We start from the raw sequence: 22,579 nt of genomic DNA on the forward strand, positions 1-22,579 counted from the left end.
GGCAGCGCTTCTCTCAGCCGTGGTTTCCCACTCCCCTCCTCTAGCTGCTTACCGCAGTCACGGAGATTTCATCGGTGCGTAACCATCCTCTGCTACCAGATGTCGGAGTGGGAGACGGACCCGGAGTAACGATGAATCTCAATATGAGTATGGTCGTTCTCGTTTATTCAGATTACTTGACAGGTTTATATAGAAGCTAAGCAAAGCATGCGCTAACAGCGACTATTCTATTGGATAACTATACTTGTCCACGCGCTTAAAACAGTTATATGATTGGTACAAAGTTGCCGTTCACGCACTGTTCACAAAGGGGGGTTTATCAGCATTTTCCCAGAGGGTGGGGTTTTTTAGTGGGGTTTTTGTTTGGGTGGGTTTTTTGTTGTTTTTAGTTTTTTGGTGAATTTTGGTAATTTTGGTGAAACTCTGCCTTAGGCAGATGTCTAGGTTAACTCTTTAGCATTTCTTTTTGTGGACTGTAGTTGACAATGGGACCTCTCCCCACCTTTCCAAGTTTTTTTGCCTTTAGAATAGCTTGTTTCATAGTGCTTCTATACACTTATCCTAGAACCAGCTATTGTAGAGGACCTTAACTATTACAAAACTCCCTTGTGTTACAAATCAGAATGAAACCTACAATGTGTTAGATTCCTCCATGAAACAAAATAAAGTTATTTACTTCTGTGGAAATCAAGGAAATATTTTTCTGGATAGCATAATAGAATATGATCAAAATATTGAAACATTTTACTAACCATTAGCTTTTTACATTAGAATGTGCTGTACTTTTTACAGGTGCAGACTGATGAGCATGGCTACCATGTGGCTTTGTGTCCTCTTGGCTCTTTTATTTTTATAGTTGAATGTGACATTCCTAAAAATTATTTCTCTCCCTCATCTCCAGAAACCTGCCATTATAGATGAATTATTCCTGATTTACACACAACTTTTTTTGTCATCATTATGGTTTTACAGATGTGCAAGGTGCAGGAAAGAAGACTCAGACTTCAAGCATGCATCTTTCTTTTAACAGGTGTTTCTGAAGCATATTAAAAGTGCATGGAACAAAATAACTATTAATTGGCTGCTCTTGTGGAAGTAAAGTAATTGAATGTGTAATAGTACATATTAAAGCTATAACTAACTGCAGTTTGAGGGATTTGTTGTTATGAAGTAGCTTTTCAACAAGTTCTTGACCCTTTTCTGGCAGCAGTAGGAAACAGTACATAAATTAGTGCCTGTCTTCTCAGTTTTGTCATGCTTCTGATTACAGTGTACAGTAAACATATCTGGTATCGCCAATCCAGTATATTGAGTCTAATGCAAGTAGGTTCTGTTGTCACCTGCCTGTGACCGATAGTCAGAATGGAGATTACTTGTTGCAGTTTTGTTGATAAATTTGTTTTCAAGTGTTTATGAAGAACTAGTCTGTTAAACAGTGGCTGATAGAATTTGAGATTCTTTGACTCAACATTCAATTACAATGAAGTGGCAGTGGTTCTTTCCATGTTCTATGTTAACTTAATTTTAATACAGCATTCAAGACATGAAGGATAGCAGTCTGCTAGTAATAAGAGCATCGCTTCTGATTCTCCATTTAGGCAAAAATTCAGTGTGACTTTCCAAGTGCAAATAACACCAGCATTTATCATTAATGTGGTTTTGTGCAGGTTTCAAGTGAAACCTTTGTTTGAATAAATAAATTGATTGCACTGCTGCATCCAATTTAAAAAAAAAAGAAAATAGTCTGATTATCAGAGCCTTTTTCATGGCTTGAAAGAAAGAAAAAGTAGTGTCTACAGCATTGGGTGTCCATTTACTTTTTGTATGGGAGAAGTTGGATCCCATTGGTGTTACTTGAAATGATGTTTTGACTAAATAAGATAAATAGAACCTCCTTATTTATTGATGTTGTGAAACTGATTTTCAGGAAAGTGCAGAAGAACTTTGCTGGTTCAGAAAATTCTGTGAATTTTGTTGACTTTCTTAAATGGGCTCTAATATTTATATAAAAGTCACACACACTGACCGTAATGTAGTTAAATACCTCTAAAGCTCTATAACATAGTAGTTTAAAGCAAGTTAATGCTGTTTAGTATTGATGTTGCTTTTGTTTCCCAGTGGCAAAATAGCAGGTCAGGTTCTGGCTGCGCTAGCAAGTAACGCAGCCAAGAGGAGCCGATTTACAGAGTAAAGAGGTTGCTGAAGGCCCAATGTCTGCACTGTGTTCTTATGCTTGGGACTAGCTTTAATCATGTCTTGTGGGCTGAATGACTGTTGGCAGTTGGAGGATTTTAGGTGTTTCTAAAACTTCCATGATATGAACCAAAGCTTGCTACATGGGGATGATCAGGAGAGACACTTCAAAAGAATGCACCTGACCAAATTCAAATGCTAATTTAGAGTTGACCCTCAGGCAGTGGTATGGTTTAGTAAGTTTGTATGGGGGTTGCAGTGATCCATGTGATGCTCTCCAAGAATGAGAGAGAATTAGAGCTGCATGTTAATCTAATTGGAAGGCAAAGTTAAACAACTGACGTCCTTCACAGTCAAACTAATGGCATTGTGCCTTCTTGAGGATTTCACAAAATAGTTTGTTCTGAAAATGTTAACTCCTGACACAGTACCTTGTCACACAAATGCTTTGGCAAAGCTTGGTTTCATAGCAAGTTTTGGTTGAAGCTTAAGGCTTTGTTCTAAAATGCAACGGGAACAAAGTTTTCCTAGTGCTTGAGCTGAATAACTAGAGCTTTTCAGCTTGGCTCTTCAGCATAATCTAGCTGCATTTGAGAAGAGGAGTTTGAAGAGCAGTCATTATAATATTTCTTTTGAAAGGTTAAAAAAAGACACAGGTCAGTAATGAGTTTAGAAATCGTTATTTTAAAACTAGTCTTGGAAAAATTCCTGAATCTTGGTTTTAAAGGGTGTTATAAACATTTTGACGTTAGTCACTGGAAGGCTTTGTGCATTTTTTATTTTAGTTTTGTAAGTAAGCAAATTTTAGGCAACTGTGCTTTTGTCATTCTCATCCTAGTAAGTTTTGAGTTGGTAATAGCTGTCATAGGCTTTTGATTGTGGGGTAGGTGCTCCATTTTTACCAGCCTAAAAGCTTTGTCAGACTCTTTCCTTTTACAGCTATTTTATCTGAATGTTTTCACTGAGAGAAAGATGTAGTAGTATGGATGTTATTACTGCTTATCCCTAGATAATCCACATGGGATATGGATGTTATAAATGCTTCAGTAGGAGTGTGAACATTTATTAGTTGCTAGTGAATCCACTCCTGTGTCAAGTTTTTCCTACAGCGCTTTTATGTGAAGGGTCTAAATGGAGTGGAAACTTGTTTGTCACTGGGGCATTGGTAATCCTTTGTTGTTTTATAAAGGTCAAGTCAGACTGCAGCCTTATTATGGTTTTGATTAGGAAGATAACCAATTAGTAGATAGAAATCAGTCTGTCATCTCTTGTCATCAGATGTGTTTATTTTCAGAAGGATTTTCCCCCCCAAACAATTTTATTGTTTTTTATGTAATTTGACTTTGTAAAACTAGTATAACATGATCTGAAAGTTCTGTCTGATGAGATGGCAAAGGTTTAGGTACAATGCGAGTGCTGATCTGTCAGTGTGGCTCTGACTCAGTTCAGTCTACTGTTACAGCGATGCAGTAGTTTTTGTTATAATAGAAATACTTTGGAAATAATATTAATTCTATACAGTTAGGTTAAAGCTAAGTTCATTATTTAGGCAGTATGGTTTTAAAACAAAGAAACTGTAAGCAAATTTCCTCTTTGTCCTCCTCAGTGTTTGCATGCATACTTTTTTTAAAGACTAATGGGAAAAGCAATACTGCTCATGTTTTGGGATAATCCTCAGCCACAGCCAGATTGTACGTGTATTTCCCTTAACTAGGAAGGATGTGTGTGTAGTTACTGTCATTATTTTGACTGTAAAATTGTTACTTCAGAAGGGCATAAGACACTAATAAATGTAATAGAAGTGTCTTCCTGAATGTGCATTTTAATAATAAGAGATCTTTTACTGTAGTCAGCAAATTTTTATGTAGCTGGAAAAATATGTTTCTCCTGAAATGGTAACGGCATTTTTAACTCCTGTGTCTTATTGGTGACTTGATTTACCCCTTAATACAAGCCCCTCACTTCTCTGAAAGTTACCTCTGAAAAGTATAAAAGCAAAGCCATCCCAAGAGGCATATGTGATTGGAAAAGCAGGAGGAAAAAAAAAAAAAGGAGGGTGGGGGCAGAAGCAAACCTGAGCAAGTTATCTCAAAACTTACATTATTGAGGGAAATGTTGATGTGCCAAAAAACCCTTTATTCTGAGCTGAAATTTACTCCAAAATAAATGAGAACAAACTAAGTATAAATATAGCATAGCACATATTATGTTGGTGTTGTCTTGTTGTTTTTTTCTGTTTTACTGTTTTATACTGTCTTTTAAATGAAATGGACTTCCATAGATTGTGTCAATTAATGCTTAGTTACACTTCTAAGGTAAAAAACAAACAAACAAAAAAACCCACCCAAAACCAAATGGCTAGGTGAGACTGGAAGAAGGAAACAGAGTTGCTGTTTCTGTCATGTGGTGGTAGGCTTTGTATTTTTTCCTTCTGCCTGGTTCAAACAGGAAACTTTTAGCTTTTCCTTTCCCTTATTTACGCAGCAGGTTAGTCTCCCCTAAGAAAAACTAGCAGGCTCCTGTCATACTGTTCCAGAGCAGCACAGCATGAACTTCTAGAAGAGACTGTCATGTTCCATGTGGAACCTGTGATAGATAGGCACACTTATATCTTCCTAAATTTGTCTGTGTTTCAGAGAGCCTGTATGTTGAACTATTAGGAGGTATTTGCTTGCAACATGGTTGTTATTTCTAGGAAATTATTTGTTTTCGGTGGAAATATGGACCCTGATTTGGTTTCTCTTTGTGCTTCCAGACGACACATGTAATGGTAATGGCAAATTTCTCCACTCACCCGTGTGCCAGCATGGTAACGAGTTGCCAAGCTGCATCTCCTCAGATGAACTTTCATCTGTCTTGCCACCTTGTTTATCATCTGGCAAAAACTAACAAGAAAAATAATAAATTTCTTATTTTCTGTTTTCCCCTTTATCAAAAGTCAGCAAGGTGCAGTTGCATCATTCTTCCACTGTAGTATAATTCACAATACATTAATATGACCTGTTGTTTTTTTCCTAAAACTCGAGATGTTTAATATGCCTTTAACTTTTTGTCATTCAGGATGGTGATATCATCTCCAATTTTAACAAGTTCTGAAATTGTTAAGATTCCAGATCCCCAGATGTCTATGGTAAGCAATGTTCCATGTAATGTAATCTGTATTATAGTATTTTTGAAGTTTTCATAAATGGAGATGAAAGCTTGCCTGTATTGCTGTCTTCAGTATTTTAAAATTCCAGTGGAAAGATGTATTTGACCAGTTGAGAAATATCACTGGGTTTGACTTTTTGTAATTTTTGTGGTTTGGGGTTTTTTTTGGTTTGGGTTTTTTTTGTTGTTGTTGTTTGGTTTTGGTTTTTTTGCTGCTGCTAGATTAAAATACAAGAATTGATTTAATGCTTATGTTCATCTCTTCCTTTCCATACCTAATGTGCTTGCTTCTGAGGTGTAGGAAAGCAGAGAAGGGGGGATTGTTGGCAAAAGAGGTCAGAGGGTGGGAATATAAGGTAAGAGGGAGCTGAAGAACAGAAATTTAGTGTAAGGTGCAGTAACTCTTGGTCGCTTAGTCTGTTAAAATATTTTCTCCTTACACTCTTCTATGTTGTCTTTCACGTAGACAGTGCCTAAGTACAGTTCTAGAAAAGATGTCCGTTATTGTGGATGCCAATTCAGTGGGACTGGTATTGGCAAATTTGGGAACCTTAATGTAAGTGGGCTTCTACTGGCAACACTGAGTACTGTGTAATCTAACACTGCAAGAGCAAGTCTGACAATGCTGAAAACTGCCTTGGCTGCTGAAGTCTCATTGACACTGTGGCTCCTATTGTGGCTCCTACTGTTGCTAACATGGTATTAACAGTGGGAAAACTTTTTGAGATGTTTTTCTTGCATACAAAGCTTTATACTGCAAACATCCTAAAAATGTTTATAAAGTGGCTAGCTAGCACATTTGAGTGCTGTCTAAATCACAGATGTGTTGACTGAAGCACTTGCATTTTGCAGCAATTCACCAAAAGGCAAGATAGGGTTTGTAAATTGTGTGAAGTAAAAAAACCAAACCAAAACCTCAAAATCCCCAGCAACCCTCCACATATTATTGAAAGAGTTTCTTCTAAAACAACAACAACAAAAAACCCTCAGAAAACGCTGTAGGTTTAGATGTGAATTTTAATTGTCATGCATTATTCAAGATACTGGTGAGTCTTTGCTAGATAGTTTCATTTCAGTAGTAATTTTCTCTGGAGTTTAAATATTTATAAATACTGACCCTCTGTGTTTAGGAGAACTTAGTAGAAAGCAAACATCACAAGCTTGCTCAAAGTTTAAGAAGTGGACCTTCTGATAATGATCTGAAGCCTAATGCAGCTACATGAGATCAGCTTAATGTCAGTCAGTCATATGATGGCTAAATTCAATTTTATTAGGTAGTTTGGTATTAACATGTGGTGACAATTTAAGGAAAATATAGTTCATTTCAGTTTAAATAAAGTAATTAATGAAGAAATGTTAAGTGTTTCTTTAAGTGGCTAGATAACTAATAACTGAGCAGCAGAAGGTACTTGCTCATTTTTTTGTAAAACAGTTTTGAGGGGATAAGAATGCATATTGTGCACATATCATGTGTGTTAATGGTAGTCTTAAAGTAACTGTGTATGTTTGCCTATGCTACCAGTTCAATCGGCCACATAACTGAGGAGCATCACCACGATAGCATGAGAACTTTGTGTTGTTGGAAAGCTTTTTTTTTTCCTAGCTATTTTTGTGTGTTGTCAGTGTTGTGCTTTGTCACAGTGTAGTCTGTTAACTTTTTGATTATGCCTGTTCGTGGTTTTTAAACTCACTTTCTGACTATGTATTTAATAGATCATAGTGAGTTATCCACCGACAAAGCAGCTAATGTACAAGGAACAGGATCTAGTTTGGAAATTCAGGTATTACCTTACTAATCAGGAGAAGGTAAGTTGAATGATTTGAGAGGACTTATTAACACAAGAGGTGCTTTATCTGGCACTCATTCTACAATGTTTTGTCCTTGCAGAGATACAGAGCTTTAGTGTCTTAGAAGCTAGTCAAGATTATTTTAACTTTTTCTACAATGTTACTGGTGTAAAAATTAGTAACTGTAATTTTCCCTCTTAAATCATATGAACTGGCTATTACTACAGCAGTCTTTCTACAAACACTGACTGTCAGCTTAAAATACCAGTGTTGCCAATTTTTTCTTCAGCAAGGAAAAATTATTGAAGAGGAGCTTCTTCATCCCTTTTAGACAAGGGTTAGAATTACCAGAATAAGTAGCAGCACACCAAAAGCCCAAAGTAAATTAAATAACTAAATAATCCCCCAGCAGTGGGCATTTTTTTATGTAGTGGTAATTGTGGTAGAGCAGTAACCATTGACTTTACATTTTACTTGGATAACCCAGCTGCAGTTTTTTGGGACATATTAAAACAATCCAATATTGTATTGTCACTTACATCAGTAAGGTTCCTCAAATCTGTGCTTATGTAAATGTAGTCTGAATCTAGTTCTACTTTAACGTGAAACATTAATTTCATAGCATCCTTCTGGACAAGTTGTCCAACTGTGGGATGAGTGGGTTCACGGTGCGCTGGGTGAAGAACTGGCTGAAGGGCAGAGCTCAAAGGGCTGTAGTGAATGGGGCTACAACTGGCTGGTGACCAGTCACCAGCGGTGTCCCTCAGGGTTCAATCCTAGGGCCAGTCCTGTTCAGTATATTTAGCAATGATCTGGATGCAGGAGTTGAATGCACCATTAGCAAGTTTGCTGATGATAACAAAGTAGGAGGTGCTTTTGACTCTCTGGAGGGACAAGAGGCCTTGCAGAGGGATCTAGATAGATTGGAGCATTGGGCAATCATTAATGGGATGAAACTTAACAAGTCCAAATGCCGGATTCTGCACCTAGGATGGAGTAACGCTGGGCACAAGTATAAATTGGGAGAGGAGTGGCTGGAGAGCAGCCCTGCAGAAAGGGATCTGGGAGTGCTGGTCGACAGCAGACTCTTATTGAGTCAGTGGTGTGCCCTGGCAGCCAAGAGGGCAAACTGCATCCTGGGGTGCATCAAACACAGTATAACCAGCCTGTCAAAAGAGGTGATTATCCCGCTGCATTCAGCATTGGTGCAGCCTCACCTTGAGTATTGTGTGCAGTTCTGGGCCCCACAAATTAAGAAGGATGTCCTTGAATTCAGAGGAGGACAACAAAGCTGGTGAAAGGGCTGGAAGGAATGTCCTATGAGGAGTGGCTAAGGACTTTGGGCTTGTCTAGTTTGGAGAAAAGGAGGCTGAGGGGCGACCTCATTGCTCTCTACGGCTTCCTGAAGAGGAGAAGTGGAGAGGGAGGTGCTGATCTCTTCTCCCTGGTATCCAGTGATAGGACCTGTGGGGATGGTTCAAAGCTACGCCAGGGGAGGTTTAGACTGGACATTAGGAAGCATTTCTTTACCAAGAGGGTGGTCAAACACTGGAACAGGCAGGCTTCCTAGAGAGGTGGTCGATGCCCCAAGCCTGTCAGCGTTTGAGAGGCATTTGGACAATGCTCTTAATAAAATGCTTTAACTTTTGGTCAGCCCTGAATTGGTCAGGCAGTTGGACTAGATGATTGTTGTATGTCCCTTCCAACTGAAATAGTCTGTATTCTATTCTAAATCATTTGTTTAGCCTGTTTTTTCACTGATGAATTGTCTAATCTCTTTCTATTTAGGCCTTGACAAAATTCTTAAAATGTGTCAACTGGGACCTACCACAAGAGGCAAAGCAAGCACTGGAGCTACTGGGCAAGTGGAAGCCTATGGATGTGGAAGACTCTCTAGAACTTCTGTCATCTCACTTCACCAACCCAACCGTTCGGCGCTGTGCCGTTGCCAGGCTTCAGCAGGCTGATGATGAGGTATTCGTTGATCTGTGGGTACATGTGAAAGTCAGCTGGTCTCAGGATTTTTAGTCTCACTGAGTACTTGAAATGTTTGCTACTTTTTAAGGCATTTAAGTAAATAATAGTGATGGAAAATTAAAAAAAAAAATTCACTGTGATGCTATTTACTATAAGCTCTTGTCTTAGTATGAACAGCCAGTGATAGCTGGTTTTGTCAAACAAGTTGAAACAAGCATATGTTCTCCCCAGAAAACAGTGATAAATTTTGAATGTTGAGCTGTATAGAACAGCTTTGAGCTTAAATAGTCTACTAAAAGATTTCCAACAAATCTACCTGGTAAATTGAATCATTATATCGTCGTACTCTTTTGCTAAAGAAAGTGAGTAGAAAAACATTAGTGGAAATAAGGTGTTACTAATTGTATACTGATTAGAATATGATGAGCTGTGATTTGTGAGTAGAGCCCACTTAATAGATGCTAATCTGTTAAATTTTAATTATTTATATATTTTTATTTTCTTTTGACAGTAAAAAAAAAAAAACTTTGAATGTATTACCATAACTCTTGAATCCTTGGCAATCAATAGAGTTTAAAATAGGGAGCATAAATATATCAAATTTTTGCAAGCCCACTTCAATAGCCAAGGTCATACTGCTTTGACTTGAAAAATGTACCTTTTATGAAACACTTAAAGGCCGCTAAACAGAGCAAGTTGAATAGTGGAGGGAACAAGTTCATTATAAATAGCAAGTGATTAAAATTCTATTCTTCAATCTAAAATAGATCAGACGTGTTTTTTTTTTTTTTTTTAATCCTCAGCTACACAAGGGATCAAAAAAAAAAAAAAAAGTGCATAAGAGAAGAGAGAATCTGAATTCCTGGTACCATGGTCCAGATTTTATGCTTGAGTTTTCTTCTTGGGAGCCACAAACTGAAAGGTTTATTTTGTGGATGCTGGAAACAAGTAGGGCAGCTTAAGTAAAGAGAACTTTAAGTAGTAATTGTACTTAAATATTTTACTTAATTAGCACTTACTGCCTTTGAGTAACAAAAAATTAGTAGTGTGATAACTCGGTATCTTTTGGGAGTCAAACTCCATCCTACACCAGTTTTTCTTATTGTATATTGCTTGCTAGGGAGACCCCAATTTCCATTTCTTTATAGGTCACTAAATCCTGACTAAGTTTTTCTATAAATTAGAATTCTGAAAACATATGGAGTCCTAGTCAGCTTTGACTGACCCCCTCAATTTTCATTTTTTTCCTCCATGAGGATTTGCTGATGTACCTGCTACAGTTAGTCCAGGCACTGAAATATGAAAACTTTGATGACATAAAGAATGGACTGGAACCTAGCAAGAGGGACAGTCAAGGTTCAATGTCAGAAAGCATGACAACATCTGGAACTAATGGTGCAGAAATAGACAGGTAAGAAGCTTAGATTTCCAGCAGAAAAGCAGAAACATGTAACATTGTAAGCCCTCAAATTCTTTCTCCTTTTTAAGGGACCATTGCATATTCAACATCCTATTTCATAATCTGTAGTGGTGACATAAAAAAAAAAAAAATTAACCCCTGAGCTTTCACAGAAGTTGACTATAGATAGTTTACAGAGCAAACATTCTTAATCTCGAAGTTGTGGCCTTTGACCTTGTCTTGTCCCACTCGGTGGATTGCGAGATGGGTGAATCTTTTCAATTCCCTGACGGTTTGTGTACTGACAAAAGCCGATCTCTGCTAGACAGAGCCGCGTGGTCAGTAGAGTCACGACAATGACCCAGAGGAACAGTCTGGCCAGCAACTTTATTAACTGGCGAATTCCACAAACGGACAAACGTAACGAACTGGCAAGCTCAACGAACGAACAGAGGTGATTTGGCAATGGGGCTATTTTCCGGGCAACCCGTCAGAATTTATCCCAAACTTGCATATATTGGAAGAGAGAAGGAAGAAAAGGAAAGGAGAAGAGAGGAGGAAAGAGAAAGAAAAAGTATCACCACCCTTGGATCCCGCGATAACGATGACAGATGTGGCAATCCTCCAGTGGTGGGCGCGCGCGTGGTTCCCTGGAGGGCGTGTCTTTTATAAGCTAATCTCCGCCTCCAGATACACCCCTTCAGGACTTACATGGTTCTTGTTCTAGAAAGTTCTCAATCTTCTGCGCAGGCGCTGGGGGAGGGGGGTGGTCGCGAGGGGTCTCTTGGGCGGTTGCAAGCCCCTTCCTCAGATCAACTCTGTGTGACCTCTGGCCATACATGGTAAGGTCTGGCGGAACCCGGAACCGCGCGTCCTCCGACGCACTCTCCACGTCCCGCTCTTGCTCTCCCCCACCCGGTGCTCGCTGACCTGCCGTCACCATGCAAATAGCGCCTCAAGTCGCCACAATGTTTGAGACGTTAACTCTTTCAGTCTCTCACAGACCTTACTACATGAAAGGAAGACAACTTCTGGAATGAAAAGAGCTAAAATCCCAAAGACAAAAAGAAATGCTGTAAATATCTTGGTTGCTCAATGTTTCCTTTTAGTCTCCCTTTCGCAGATAATTTGGCCTAGCTTGCCAGTAAGCTTAGATAGCAGAATTGCTAACGAGCTTTCTTTATTTGACCTAATCATTAGAGTAAGAATGCTTTGCCTGTGTTAAATCCTTGGTTAGCTGAGATAGTTGCAATGAAGACAGATAAAAAGGAATTCTTCAGGCCCTGTGTCCCTGGAAAGGGCTGATAAGGAGAAACTACACAAGAACCACCTGATTTTGGATATGCAAGGAAAGTATGAGCAAGACAAAGATGGACTGAGCATGCGTAAAGACAAAGTTCAGTCAGCGGTCAGAGTGATGAAGACTACTGACTTCCTCCAACGACCACCAGAGGATCCCTAACGACCACCTAAGGACTTAAGTATGCATGCGTCAGGGACATTTACATATATTAATGAGTTCCAAGAAATCTCATGTTTATATAAATTAATCTTATGAATATGTATATTTTGCAACATATAACCTCTGTGATCTTGCTTGTTTGTCGGAGCACTTGTGGTGGAGCGATCCCCAGTGCTGCCCAGCGCTGCAATAAAGAATACCTGCTTAATAGTCATCCCGACTATTGAGTTCTGATTTCGGCTTTTCACGGCAACAGTTTGGCGACCCAGGTGGGACCCGCTCTGCTCGGCTGCAGGACCCGCTGAGAACAGGACTCCCTAGGGTACCCCCGGGATTTCCCAGAGGGACTCCTCGCCTCAATCGGATCACTGCGGGAGCAGACAAGGACCATCTAAAGGAAAAAGGTATTCTTTAAATCTTTTCTGTTTTGGAATTTGGGACCGGTCATTTGGAAGGTTCTCATAAGTCGTAGGAGACGTCCTACGCTGAGCGCCGTATACCAGGCTACTAGTGCCTGAGGGTATACATTTGGTATTTAGTACGTTGGTACAGGCACGGGTTAAGCCTTGTACTTCTGCAAGAACGTGCTTTTTGGTATTGGTACACTCATGAAACCCGCATGAGTTTGTACTGTTGGTGGTACGTTGGTACAGGCACGGGTTAAGCCTTGTACTTCTGCAAGAACGTGCCTTTTGGTATTGGTACACTTATGAAACCCGCATGAGTTTGTACTGTTGGCGGTATGGATTTACTGGCACCAAACTCGGATATTGGTTTATTGGTATTGAATTTGGATATATTCGTTAGGCACTGCGAAATCGGCAACTAAGCGTGAATGAGCTGAGTTAACTCTGGTGTGACTGGTGAGTGACTGAGACACAGTGTGACTGCAAAGTGAGTGTGGAAAACCTGGAGACCTGTGCGTCTCATCCTGAAAATGAATGTGAACCGCTTTTCCTTGTGAATTGTTTATTCAATGTGAGAATTGTGGAACGTGGTCAGAGTGGGAGAATAAAGCGCGACAGGTTGAGGTTATTAAAATAATCTGTGGGAGAATAACGGAAGTACAGAATCAATAAGGTAGAATTGGGGGACAGCAAAGTGGTGGTATTGTAAAGAAAAGCCCCCTAGGATGTATCTTAGCACACTGGAAAGAGATAGGGGGACCACCAGGTGGGAGTGTGAATAAGAAAACATTAATCAAATATTGTGATCAGTGGTGGCCTCTGTACAAATTAGAAGATGGTGAAAAATGGCCTTTGAACGGAACTTTGAAGTATAATACTTTGTTGCAACTCATGTTATTTTTGCGGCGGGAAGGAAAATGGGATGAGGTGGTTTATGCAGATATGTTTTTCACTCTGCGGAATCACCCTGAGTGGCAGAAAGAGTGCGGAATTAATTTGGCGCCCCAGGACCCTATGGTCTTGGCGATAGAAAAGGAGAGAAATAAGCAAAATAGGATATTGAAAAGGTGTTGCTCGGCGTGTAGCATTGGACAGAGATGTTTGAAAGTTGGTTCGCAGAATGAAAGGTTAGAGGATTATTTGCCTCCGCTAGAAAGGGAAGGTGATAGAGAAGGAGATGCGGGTGCTGTTGGGAGAGAAGAGCCGGAGATGAGAGAGAGAGAGGAAACAGATATTAGGTTTTCTCCCATAACCACCAGGACCCGAAGCAAAGTGGGACCTGCGATACAGGCTCCCTTAAGACAAGCGATGGGAGTGGGAGGACCTGTTAGAATTAAAGTACCTTTCACTTTAGCAGACTTGGACGGCTGGCGAGTTACTGCAGGGAATTATCGGGACGACCCTGAGAGGGTTGCTAAAGGATTTGAATTGATTGTGAAAACCCAGGACCCTGACTGGGAGGCTGTGGATGCAATGCTGGATGCAGTGTTCAGTGAATCAGAAAAACAGATGGTTGTGAGAGCAGCTAGAACTCAGGTGCAGGCTCTGGTGCTGGCTGGGACTCTGCCGGGAACAGTGGAATTACCAATCCCGGCTTGGACCCTAACCAGATGGGAACCAGGAATTTACTAGTGCGGTAACGGAATAAGAAATGCTGTCCCAAAATCAGTAAATTGGTCTAGCTAATATTTCTGTTTCTGGGACAGTCGGTGGATGATATGAGAAGGAAATTACAGAAAGTGCAAGGGGCAGATGCAAGGGACTTGGAAAGGTTATTGGAAACTGCTTGGCAAGTGTATCGGAATAGAGATAGTCGAAAGGAAAAACAAATGGGTAAAACAATTGCTAATGCTACAGTAGCTGCTTTGCGCACCGTAGAAGGTCAGATACCCCCTCGGAGCAACAGCAATGAGGGGAGAGGAGTTATGAGAAGTGGTGCAAGTGCCCCACTTAGAGGGAAGAGAGGAAATCAACCCCTCTTGAGAGATCAGTGCGTCTATTGTAAACAACTGGGGCACTGGAAAAAAGATTGCCCGAGACTGGGCATCGGTGATGGTAGCCAACACGGAAGAAAATTGATGGGGACCAGGGGAATCTTCCCTAGCAGAACCCTTGGTAAAAATTCAGCTAGGGAAAGAAGAAAAACCTGTAGAATTTTTTAATAGATACAGGTGCCACATTTTCAGTATTAAATCAGACTTTATTGCCCGTGAGTAAACAAACTGTTAACATTGTGGGAGCAACAGGGCAGGTTGAGAGGGCTTTCTTTCTAAGACCATTGAAATTTAAAATTGGAAAAAGTGTAGGGATTCATAAATTCCTCTACTTGCCTGAAGCTCCTAGACCACTTTTGGGAAGGGACTTATTAGAACAATTGAATGCTGAAATAAGATTTAAAGATGGGGAAATCGAATTTAAAATACCAGAAGAAAACCACATTGAAATTTTAAGTTTGGTTCTCACTGAACCCCAAGTTAGAGAAGAAGAAATTATGCAGGAAATAAAAGACCAGGTATACCCAGGAGTATGGGCCTCGGGAATACCTGGAAAAGCTAAAAATGCGGAATTGGTTGTTGTTAAACTCAAAGAAGGAGCACAACCCATTAGGGTGAAACAATATCCTTTGAAATTGGAAGATAGACGAGGAGTGAAACATATTATAGATGAATTTATAAAATTCGGATTATTGACTGAATGCTCTTCAGAGTACAACACTCCCATTCTGCCTGTCAAAAAGCCTGATGGCAAAACCTACCGATTGGTGCAAGACCTACGGGCAATAAATCGGATAGTTGAAGATTTGCACCCGGTAGTGGCAAACCCATACACTTTATTGACCAGTTTAAAAGAAACCTATGAATGGTTCACAGTACTAGATCTGAAAGATGCATTCTTTTGCCTCACCTTGGCCCCTGAAAGCCACAACTTTTTTGCCTTTGAGTGGGAAAACCCTGATTCAGGACGGAAAACCCAACTAACCTGGACAGTGTTACCTCAAGGATTTAAGAATAGCCCCACAATTTTTGGAAATCAATTGGCTAAAGAATTAGAGGTCTGGGAAAGGCCTCCAGGAAATGGTACCCTTTTGCAATATGTGGATGATATTCTGATAGCTACGGAAAAAGAAGAATGTAAGGAATGGACTGTGAGTTTGTTAAATTTTCTTGGACTAAGTGGTTATCGAGTATCGTTGCAGAAAGTCCAGATCTTGAAAAAAGAAGTAATCTACTTGGGATTTGTGATTTCTAAAGGACAGAGACAGCTCGGGAATGACTGAAAAGAAGCCATTTGCAGGACCCCAGAACCGACCACAGTAAAAGAGCTGCTAACCTTTCTGGGAATGACAGGTTGGTGTCGATTATGGATTTATAATTATGGACTTTTAGTTAAACCCTTGTACGAACTGTTGAAAAATAGTCAGACACAGTTAACATGGACTGATGAAGCCAAGAGGGCATTCAAAGAATTGAAATTGGAATTAATGAGAGCTCCAGCTTTGGGCCTGCCAGACATAACAAAGCCCTTCTGGTTGTTCTCATATGAGAGACAAGGAGTGGCTTTGGGAATTCTAGCCCAGAGGCTGGGTCCTTATAAACGAGCAGTAGCATATTTTTCCAAACAATTGGATGAGGTAAGTAAAGGATGGCCGGGATGCCTTCGGGCAGTTGCCGCTGTTGTTTTGATCATTCAAGAAGCTCGAAAATTTACCTTGGGACAAAAGATGGTTGTGCATACTTCACATGCTGTAACTTCTGTTTTGGAACAAAAAGGAGGACATTGGCTGTCACCATCAAGGTTTCTGAAGTATCAAGCAGTCCTGATGGAACAGGACGATATTGAAATCGTTACATCTGCTGTAATTAACCCCGCTTCTTTTCTAAGTAATAAGCAGGAAATGAAGACTGTTGTACATGATTGTATAGAAACCATTGAGACCGTATACGCAAGCAGGCCTGACCTGAAGGATGAGCCACTGGAAGAAGCTGACCACACTTGGTATACCGATGGGAGTAGTTTTGTAAAGAATGGAGTTCGAATGGCAGGATATGCTGTGACCGCCACAGATCAGGTGGTGGAAGCAAAGTCACTCCCTAAAGGCACATCTGCACAACGAGCCGAAATAGTTGCCTTAGTGAGAGCACTGGAGCTTGCCAAAGGATTGCGTGTGAATATATGGACAGATTCAAAATATGCCTTTGGCGTAGTGCATGCTCACGGAGCAATTTGGAAGGAGCGAGGACTCTTAACCGCTCAAGGGAAAGGTATAAAACACGCTGATATAATACTGCGACTTTTAGAGGCTGTGCAACTTCTGTCAGCAGTGGCAATTATGCACTGCAAAGGACATCAGAAAGGTAACACTGACAGGGAAGTGGGAAATAAGTTGGCTGATTATGAAGCAAGGCAAGCAGCGGAACAAGGTGAGATACTAAGTTTAATTCCTGAAAAATCTTTGCCACTACCTGAATCAGCTGAATACGATGAAAAGGATCAGAAGTTAATTACTGACTTAGAGGCTAAAATTGGCCTATCAGGATGGGCAGTGTTAAAAGATAACAGGATAATAATCCCCTTTAGACTACTGTGGGCAACATGATAAAACTCACTGGGGAACTGAAGCTCTGTATAACTCTCTCACTAAGCAGATAGTGGCTAGAAATTTGTTTCAAACTGTGAAAAGTGTGGTTGATAGGTGTGAGACATGTTTGAAAAATAACCCAAAGGTAGAAAATCGTGTAAAATTTGGAAGCATAGGCAAAGGAAATGTTCCAGGTCAAAACTGGCAAATAGACTTTTCGGAGCTCCCTAGAAAAGGGGGGTATAGGTATCTGTTGGTGTTAACCGATACCTACTCTGGATGGCCTGAAGCTTTCCCTTGCAGAACAAATAAAGCTCGAGAAGTAACAAAAGTTTTATTAAGAGAAATTATTCCTAGGTTTGGAGTGCCAGAAGTTATCTCCTCTGACAGAGGGCCACACTTTGTGTCACAGGTAGTTCAGCAAGCTAGTAAGTTTTTAGAAATTAATTGGAAATTGCATACAGCCTACCGCCCACAAGCAAGTGGACAGGTAGAGGAAATGAACCATATGATAAAAACACAATTGAGCAAAATTTGTCAGGAAACCAACTTGAGATGGGATCAGGCCCTCCCAATTGCATTATTGAGACTTCGAACTAAACCAAGGACTAAAGAGAAATTGAGTCCCTTTGAGATTTTATATGGGAGACCATTTCAAACCAGATATCGAGGGCAAGATCTCACCCAAGCAGGGGAAATTAGCTTACGGCAATATCTAATAGCATTAGGAAAACAATTACAAGAAGTAAATAAATTAGTGGTATCTACCAGAGCGTGGGGTTTAGATTCTCCGGTGCACTTGTTTAAACCTGGGGATTGGGTTTATGTTAAAAATATTTCAGGTGACCCTCTTGAAGAGAAATGGAGTGGCCCTTTTCAAGTTCTGCTCACAACCTACACTGCAGTTAAGCTTGAGAAGCACGCTGCGTGGATCCACTATTCGAGAATTAAGAAAGCACCTAATGGACCATGGAAATCTCAGCCTACGGGACCAACGTCCGTAAGATTGACCCGAAAATAGTTTTACTGATGCTGCTATGCGCTTGTTTACTAGTGTGTAAAAGTTTGTGTGAAGAGGATGCTAACAATTTAATGTTAGATAATAATTGTTATCATCCTTGCCATTTGTGTTGGCTGTGTAAAGCGAATAATTGAAAGAAATATGTGGAAGTAGTAATGACTTTTAATTTAGAACCTTTGTAAAAGAATTTACAAAGTTTAAAGAAAAGGGGGGAATGAAAAGAGCTAAAATCCCCAAAGACAAAAAAGAAATGCTGTAAATATCTTGGTTGCTCAATGTTTCCTTTTAGTCTCCCTTTCGCAGATAATTTGGCCTAGCTTGCCAGTATTGTTGGCCTTAAGTAAGGAAGCTTAGATAGCAGAATTGCTAACGAGCTTTCTTTATTTGACCTAATCATTAGAGTAAGAATGCTTTGCCTGTGTTAAATCCTTGGTTAGCTGAGATAGTTGCAATGAAGACAGATAAAAAGGAATTCTTCAGGCCCTGTGTCCCTGGAAAGGGCTGATAAGGAGAAACTACACAAGAACCACCTGATTTTGGATATGCAAGGAAAGTATGAGCAAGACAAAGATGGACTGAGCATGCGTAAAGACAAAGTTCAGTCAGCGGTCAGAGTGATGAAGACTACTGACTTCCTCCAACGACCACCAGAGGATCCCTAACGACCACCTAAGGACTTAAGTATGCATGCGTCAGGGACATTTACATATATTAATGAGTTCCAAGAAATCTCATGTTTATATAAATTAATCTTATGAATATGTATATTTTGCAACATATAACCTCTGTGATCTTGCTTGTTTGTCGGAGCACTTGTGGCGGAGCGATCCCCAGTGCTGCAATAAAGAATACCTGCTTAATAGTCATCCCGACTATTGAGTTCTGATTTCGGCTTTTCACGGCAACAATAGAAACTTTAGATTAAAGGTTTATTGTTGGAGAACATAATGTACTTTTGACATGTTGCTAAGTATATTACTGTAGTAGCAGACCTTTTTTACTTGTGTTGTTGCTGGATTTGGAGTAATATTAAAACTAATACAATTTAAATATTAGGTTGGATCAGATTTTAGAAGGCAATGTACCTCTTAAAACTCCCTGCAATTATTTGGGGTTTTTCTTTAACTTCATCTCTCTCTCTCTCAAGTGCTTAGACTTCCTTATAACTTAATTTTACTTTTCTTAAATCCCTTCTAGCAAGACCTTTGCACTTTCTTGATTTCATGAGCATGTAAAAATTCCACATTGGCAAACTACTTATACTGGTATGTTAGAAACTATTTATTCATACTGTATCAATGTCTAATTGAAATCAAAGCTATAATGCCCAGAAGGATGCATAGCAAAAGATGACCTGTCTTGATAACTTGAGAATCTCAACTTCTGTCAGGATGAAGTAGTAGATTTAAAACAATATGCAGTTGAACAGAATAATTACTAAAAGGAGGCTGCTGGTTTTTAAAATGCACAAATGTGCTTTACTGTTAGACAAAGGAAGGTGGTTTTGTGACGGTGTGCTTCCCCTGCCCCTGATCTTTATCTCCTGCAACCCTGCTTAGGTGATAATCACCAGTGGTGATTGTAATGGATGCATCTGGTCACCATCAGCTCAAAGTGGATTCAGGAGACAGATAACAACACAATAGCCTAAGGGTTGGGCTATTAGCCCAACAATAGCCTGTGTAGGGCTATTGTGTTGTGCCTAGGGCTATTGTGTTGTGCACCCACCCAAGAAACTAAAACCTGTGGTCGGCATGCAAATATGACTATGGGTCAATCATCTTATCCCCCATAAATAGTGAGCAGCCCAAGAGCCCTTTGAGCTCTCCTGCATGGCAGCGGGCTGCACGCCAGGATCTCTCCTTGAGTAGGGACGCCTCTCAAGGTTACTCCTCGAGGTTGAGAGATTCCTTGCCGCAACAGATCCTCGGTAAGTGACTAATAGCATGCTAAACTTTGAAATCTTAGCTAAGTGATAGAAAGGATTGATTGTGCACATATATAATCCTTTAGACATAAACCGTTGACCAAGTCTGGGACTAGGACTGGATCTAGCCGCACCTAGACTCCTCTCTGAGAAGGAGTTTAGAAAGCAAGGGGATCCTTTTCCGAACCTCATGACTCAACGGGAGGGTCTCCCTGACAGTTTTGTCTGACCCTGTCCTCTATGCAGTAAATAATCGAGTGCACCTCGCCATCAAGTCTTGTTAAACCACTGTCGCATTGAACTTTGTTAACTCCCTATTATGTATCAATAAACTATATTTTTATTTCTCTCCTGCGAGTGAAGTGCACCCTCACTCCATCCGCGACAGGTTTGTAGGGCATTAAGTACAGTGTTTAAAAAAAAAATAAAAAGCCTAACTATAGTTCATAAGTTATAATTCAGTTTGTTTATGGTGGTGGGAAGGAGATAAACTTTATCTTCTGCTTTGCTTTTCTGTTTGGTTTGCGTTCATAGTTTTTGACAGTATTGGCTAGAATATTAAGGTTATGCACTTTAGTATTAATCAAGAGTGTACTTTATGAAGGTTCATAAAGCACTAACTTTTTTGTGCTAACCTAATTATTTTTTAGATTCCATTTGTGGTTATGCTATGAGTACAAACAAAATGTCATTGTAGATGTGTGCTTTCTTAAGGGGGAACTTTAGTTGTGAATAGTTCATCTAGATAGTGGAGAGGTAAGATTACTCAGCTAAGGATCTTGTCTCACTTCAGTGGAATTAAATTAGATGCCTAAACTAGTTATCTGCATGCGTTCTGAGTAAGCATTTGCCGATAGAATTATCTCATTTGAAGAAAGCTGAGGTTAATAGAGCTGTATGCTGTGAAAGCGTGTGTATATGCATATATAAATGTATACATATATACACAACACGTACACCTATTTACTTGTATATACATGTGTATTTTAAAATAGAGAGCTTAGATGCTTTTTACATGGCTAAACTTAAGTCAAATGATTCTAATTTGTATCCTTTGTAGATGTATCTAATAATTAAAAATACTAATACATGTTATTATATGTTAATGTGCTATGAATATTAACCACAGATAAGCTGTGAATTAGGAACAGTGTGATATGTGATGTAAACCTACTAAACTGTTCTTACAAAATTCTTACAAGAATCCTAACCTACCCTGAGAGTGACTCCATTTGTAAATGTCTTTTTAAGTTTTATTATTTCATTGGTTTTTCAGTAGCTTAAATTTAAAATATTTAAGTGCATGACTTAACTACAGTTCCTTAGTATACATACTTGTATTGCAGTGGCCAAAGATAATGTTTGGCTTCAGGAAAAAGTGCTATTAAATTTAAATGATTAAAATAATTGCAGGCCTAATTCATGTGGGTGGAAGCCAAATGCTTGACCTAATCAAATATTCTTCATTTAAGATAAGTGTTAGTAGGTTAGCTTATTTCTATCACATTGATAGAAACCGTGCACTTACATTTCACAACATCTCAGACTTTCAGTCAACAGAAAGTTCAAAGCATCCAGAACTCTGAAGTTTTTGTCTTACGACTGAAAAGAAAAAAAAAAAATCAAAAAAACCCACCAAAAAGCATACAAAAAAAAATCCCCACTTTAACAGCGGCTACAGAAGTCAATGCTACTGCTTTTTTCTGTCTCTGCTTTGGATGTATGAGATTACCTATCCAAGTATGAAGCATTACTCTTATTCCTTGTTTCAAGATAGCTTTGAGAAAGTCTAGGGCTTTTTAACAAATGAAGATGAAAATGTCATGTTTCAATTCATGACTTCCTGTTTTCCTTGAAGTTTTGGTGCACAGACTTTGTAAATATGGGCTTATTTTTATACACATATTACTGCAATCTAATTTTGTCACTTTAGTGAGGGAACAGTGTAGAACAATATATTTGCCACGTTCTAAGTCATCTCTAGTTATAGATTTCATTGAGATAATACTCATGGAATAAGTTACATATACCTTATTTCAATGTATATAATGTACTGTGTATTTATAAATAAGACTAGTGAAATCTGATCAGCTGCAAATGACAGACCTCTAATCTTGTCTTGTAATCATTCTTTTGCAAAGAGATTCTGCACAAGTGCATAAGGAATGGGTAATTCTAGCTGTCAATGTAAAGTCCAAGTGTGTTTGAATGTGTGGAGTCGCTTTTAAATTCAAATGCAGTGTTTGAAAATTGACTAACTTGCTAATTTCTTCCCTTTATTAATAGTGGGGTGTTATGTTTTTACTGGATAATACTAGGAGATATATTGGTCTACAGAAAGAAGACCTTCCATGCATAGCTACTTTTTGCTTGTCAGCGCTGTGAATAGAAATAAGCACAAAAGCTTTCCAAACAACTGCTTAACATAAATTAAATTTTCAGTATAACAGTTCCAAATTGTACTGTTTAAATCTTGTACTCGAATCATAATTTTAGAAATGAAATCTTATTTTGGAATGTAGACTTTGCAGAGCTGCTTCAGGACCAATACTGTCTCTTCCACCATTGCTAATGGTAAAATAAGTAACAGGTAGGGTGAGATTCTTCCTGGTTTTGCAGGTATACTTGAATAGCAAGTTTGCAGCCACTGCATTATGTAGAGGGTAGTAGCACAGT

At 39.4% G+C, this 22,579-nt stretch overlaps 1 protein-coding gene across 1 annotated transcript in view; it reads left to right on the forward strand.

Annotated features, from left to right (window-relative positions):
• The window catches only part of PIK3C3 (phosphatidylinositol 3-kinase catalytic subunit type 3), a 109,108-nt gene that overhangs the window by 13,740 nt on the left and 72,789 nt on the right, over positions 1 to 22,579 (forward strand). The window contains 9 exon segments of the mRNA XM_075488766.1: positions 2,119 to 2,187; positions 5,254 to 5,323; positions 5,810 to 5,899; positions 6,474 to 6,578; positions 7,057 to 7,149; positions 8,920 to 9,105; positions 10,365 to 10,519; positions 19,033 to 19,057; positions 19,174 to 19,241. Coding sequence (XP_075344881.1) covers positions 2,119 to 2,187; positions 5,254 to 5,323; positions 5,810 to 5,899; positions 6,474 to 6,578; positions 7,057 to 7,149; positions 8,920 to 9,105; positions 10,365 to 10,519; positions 19,033 to 19,057; positions 19,174 to 19,241 — 861 coding nt within the window.

Source organism: Mycteria americana (assembly GCF_035582795.1).
Source record: "Mycteria americana isolate JAX WOST 10 ecotype Jacksonville Zoo and Gardens chromosome Z unlocalized genomic scaffold, USCA_MyAme_1.0 Scaffold_18, whole genome shotgun sequence".
Taxonomy (NCBI): domain Eukaryota; kingdom Metazoa; phylum Chordata; class Aves; order Ciconiiformes; family Ciconiidae; genus Mycteria; species Mycteria americana.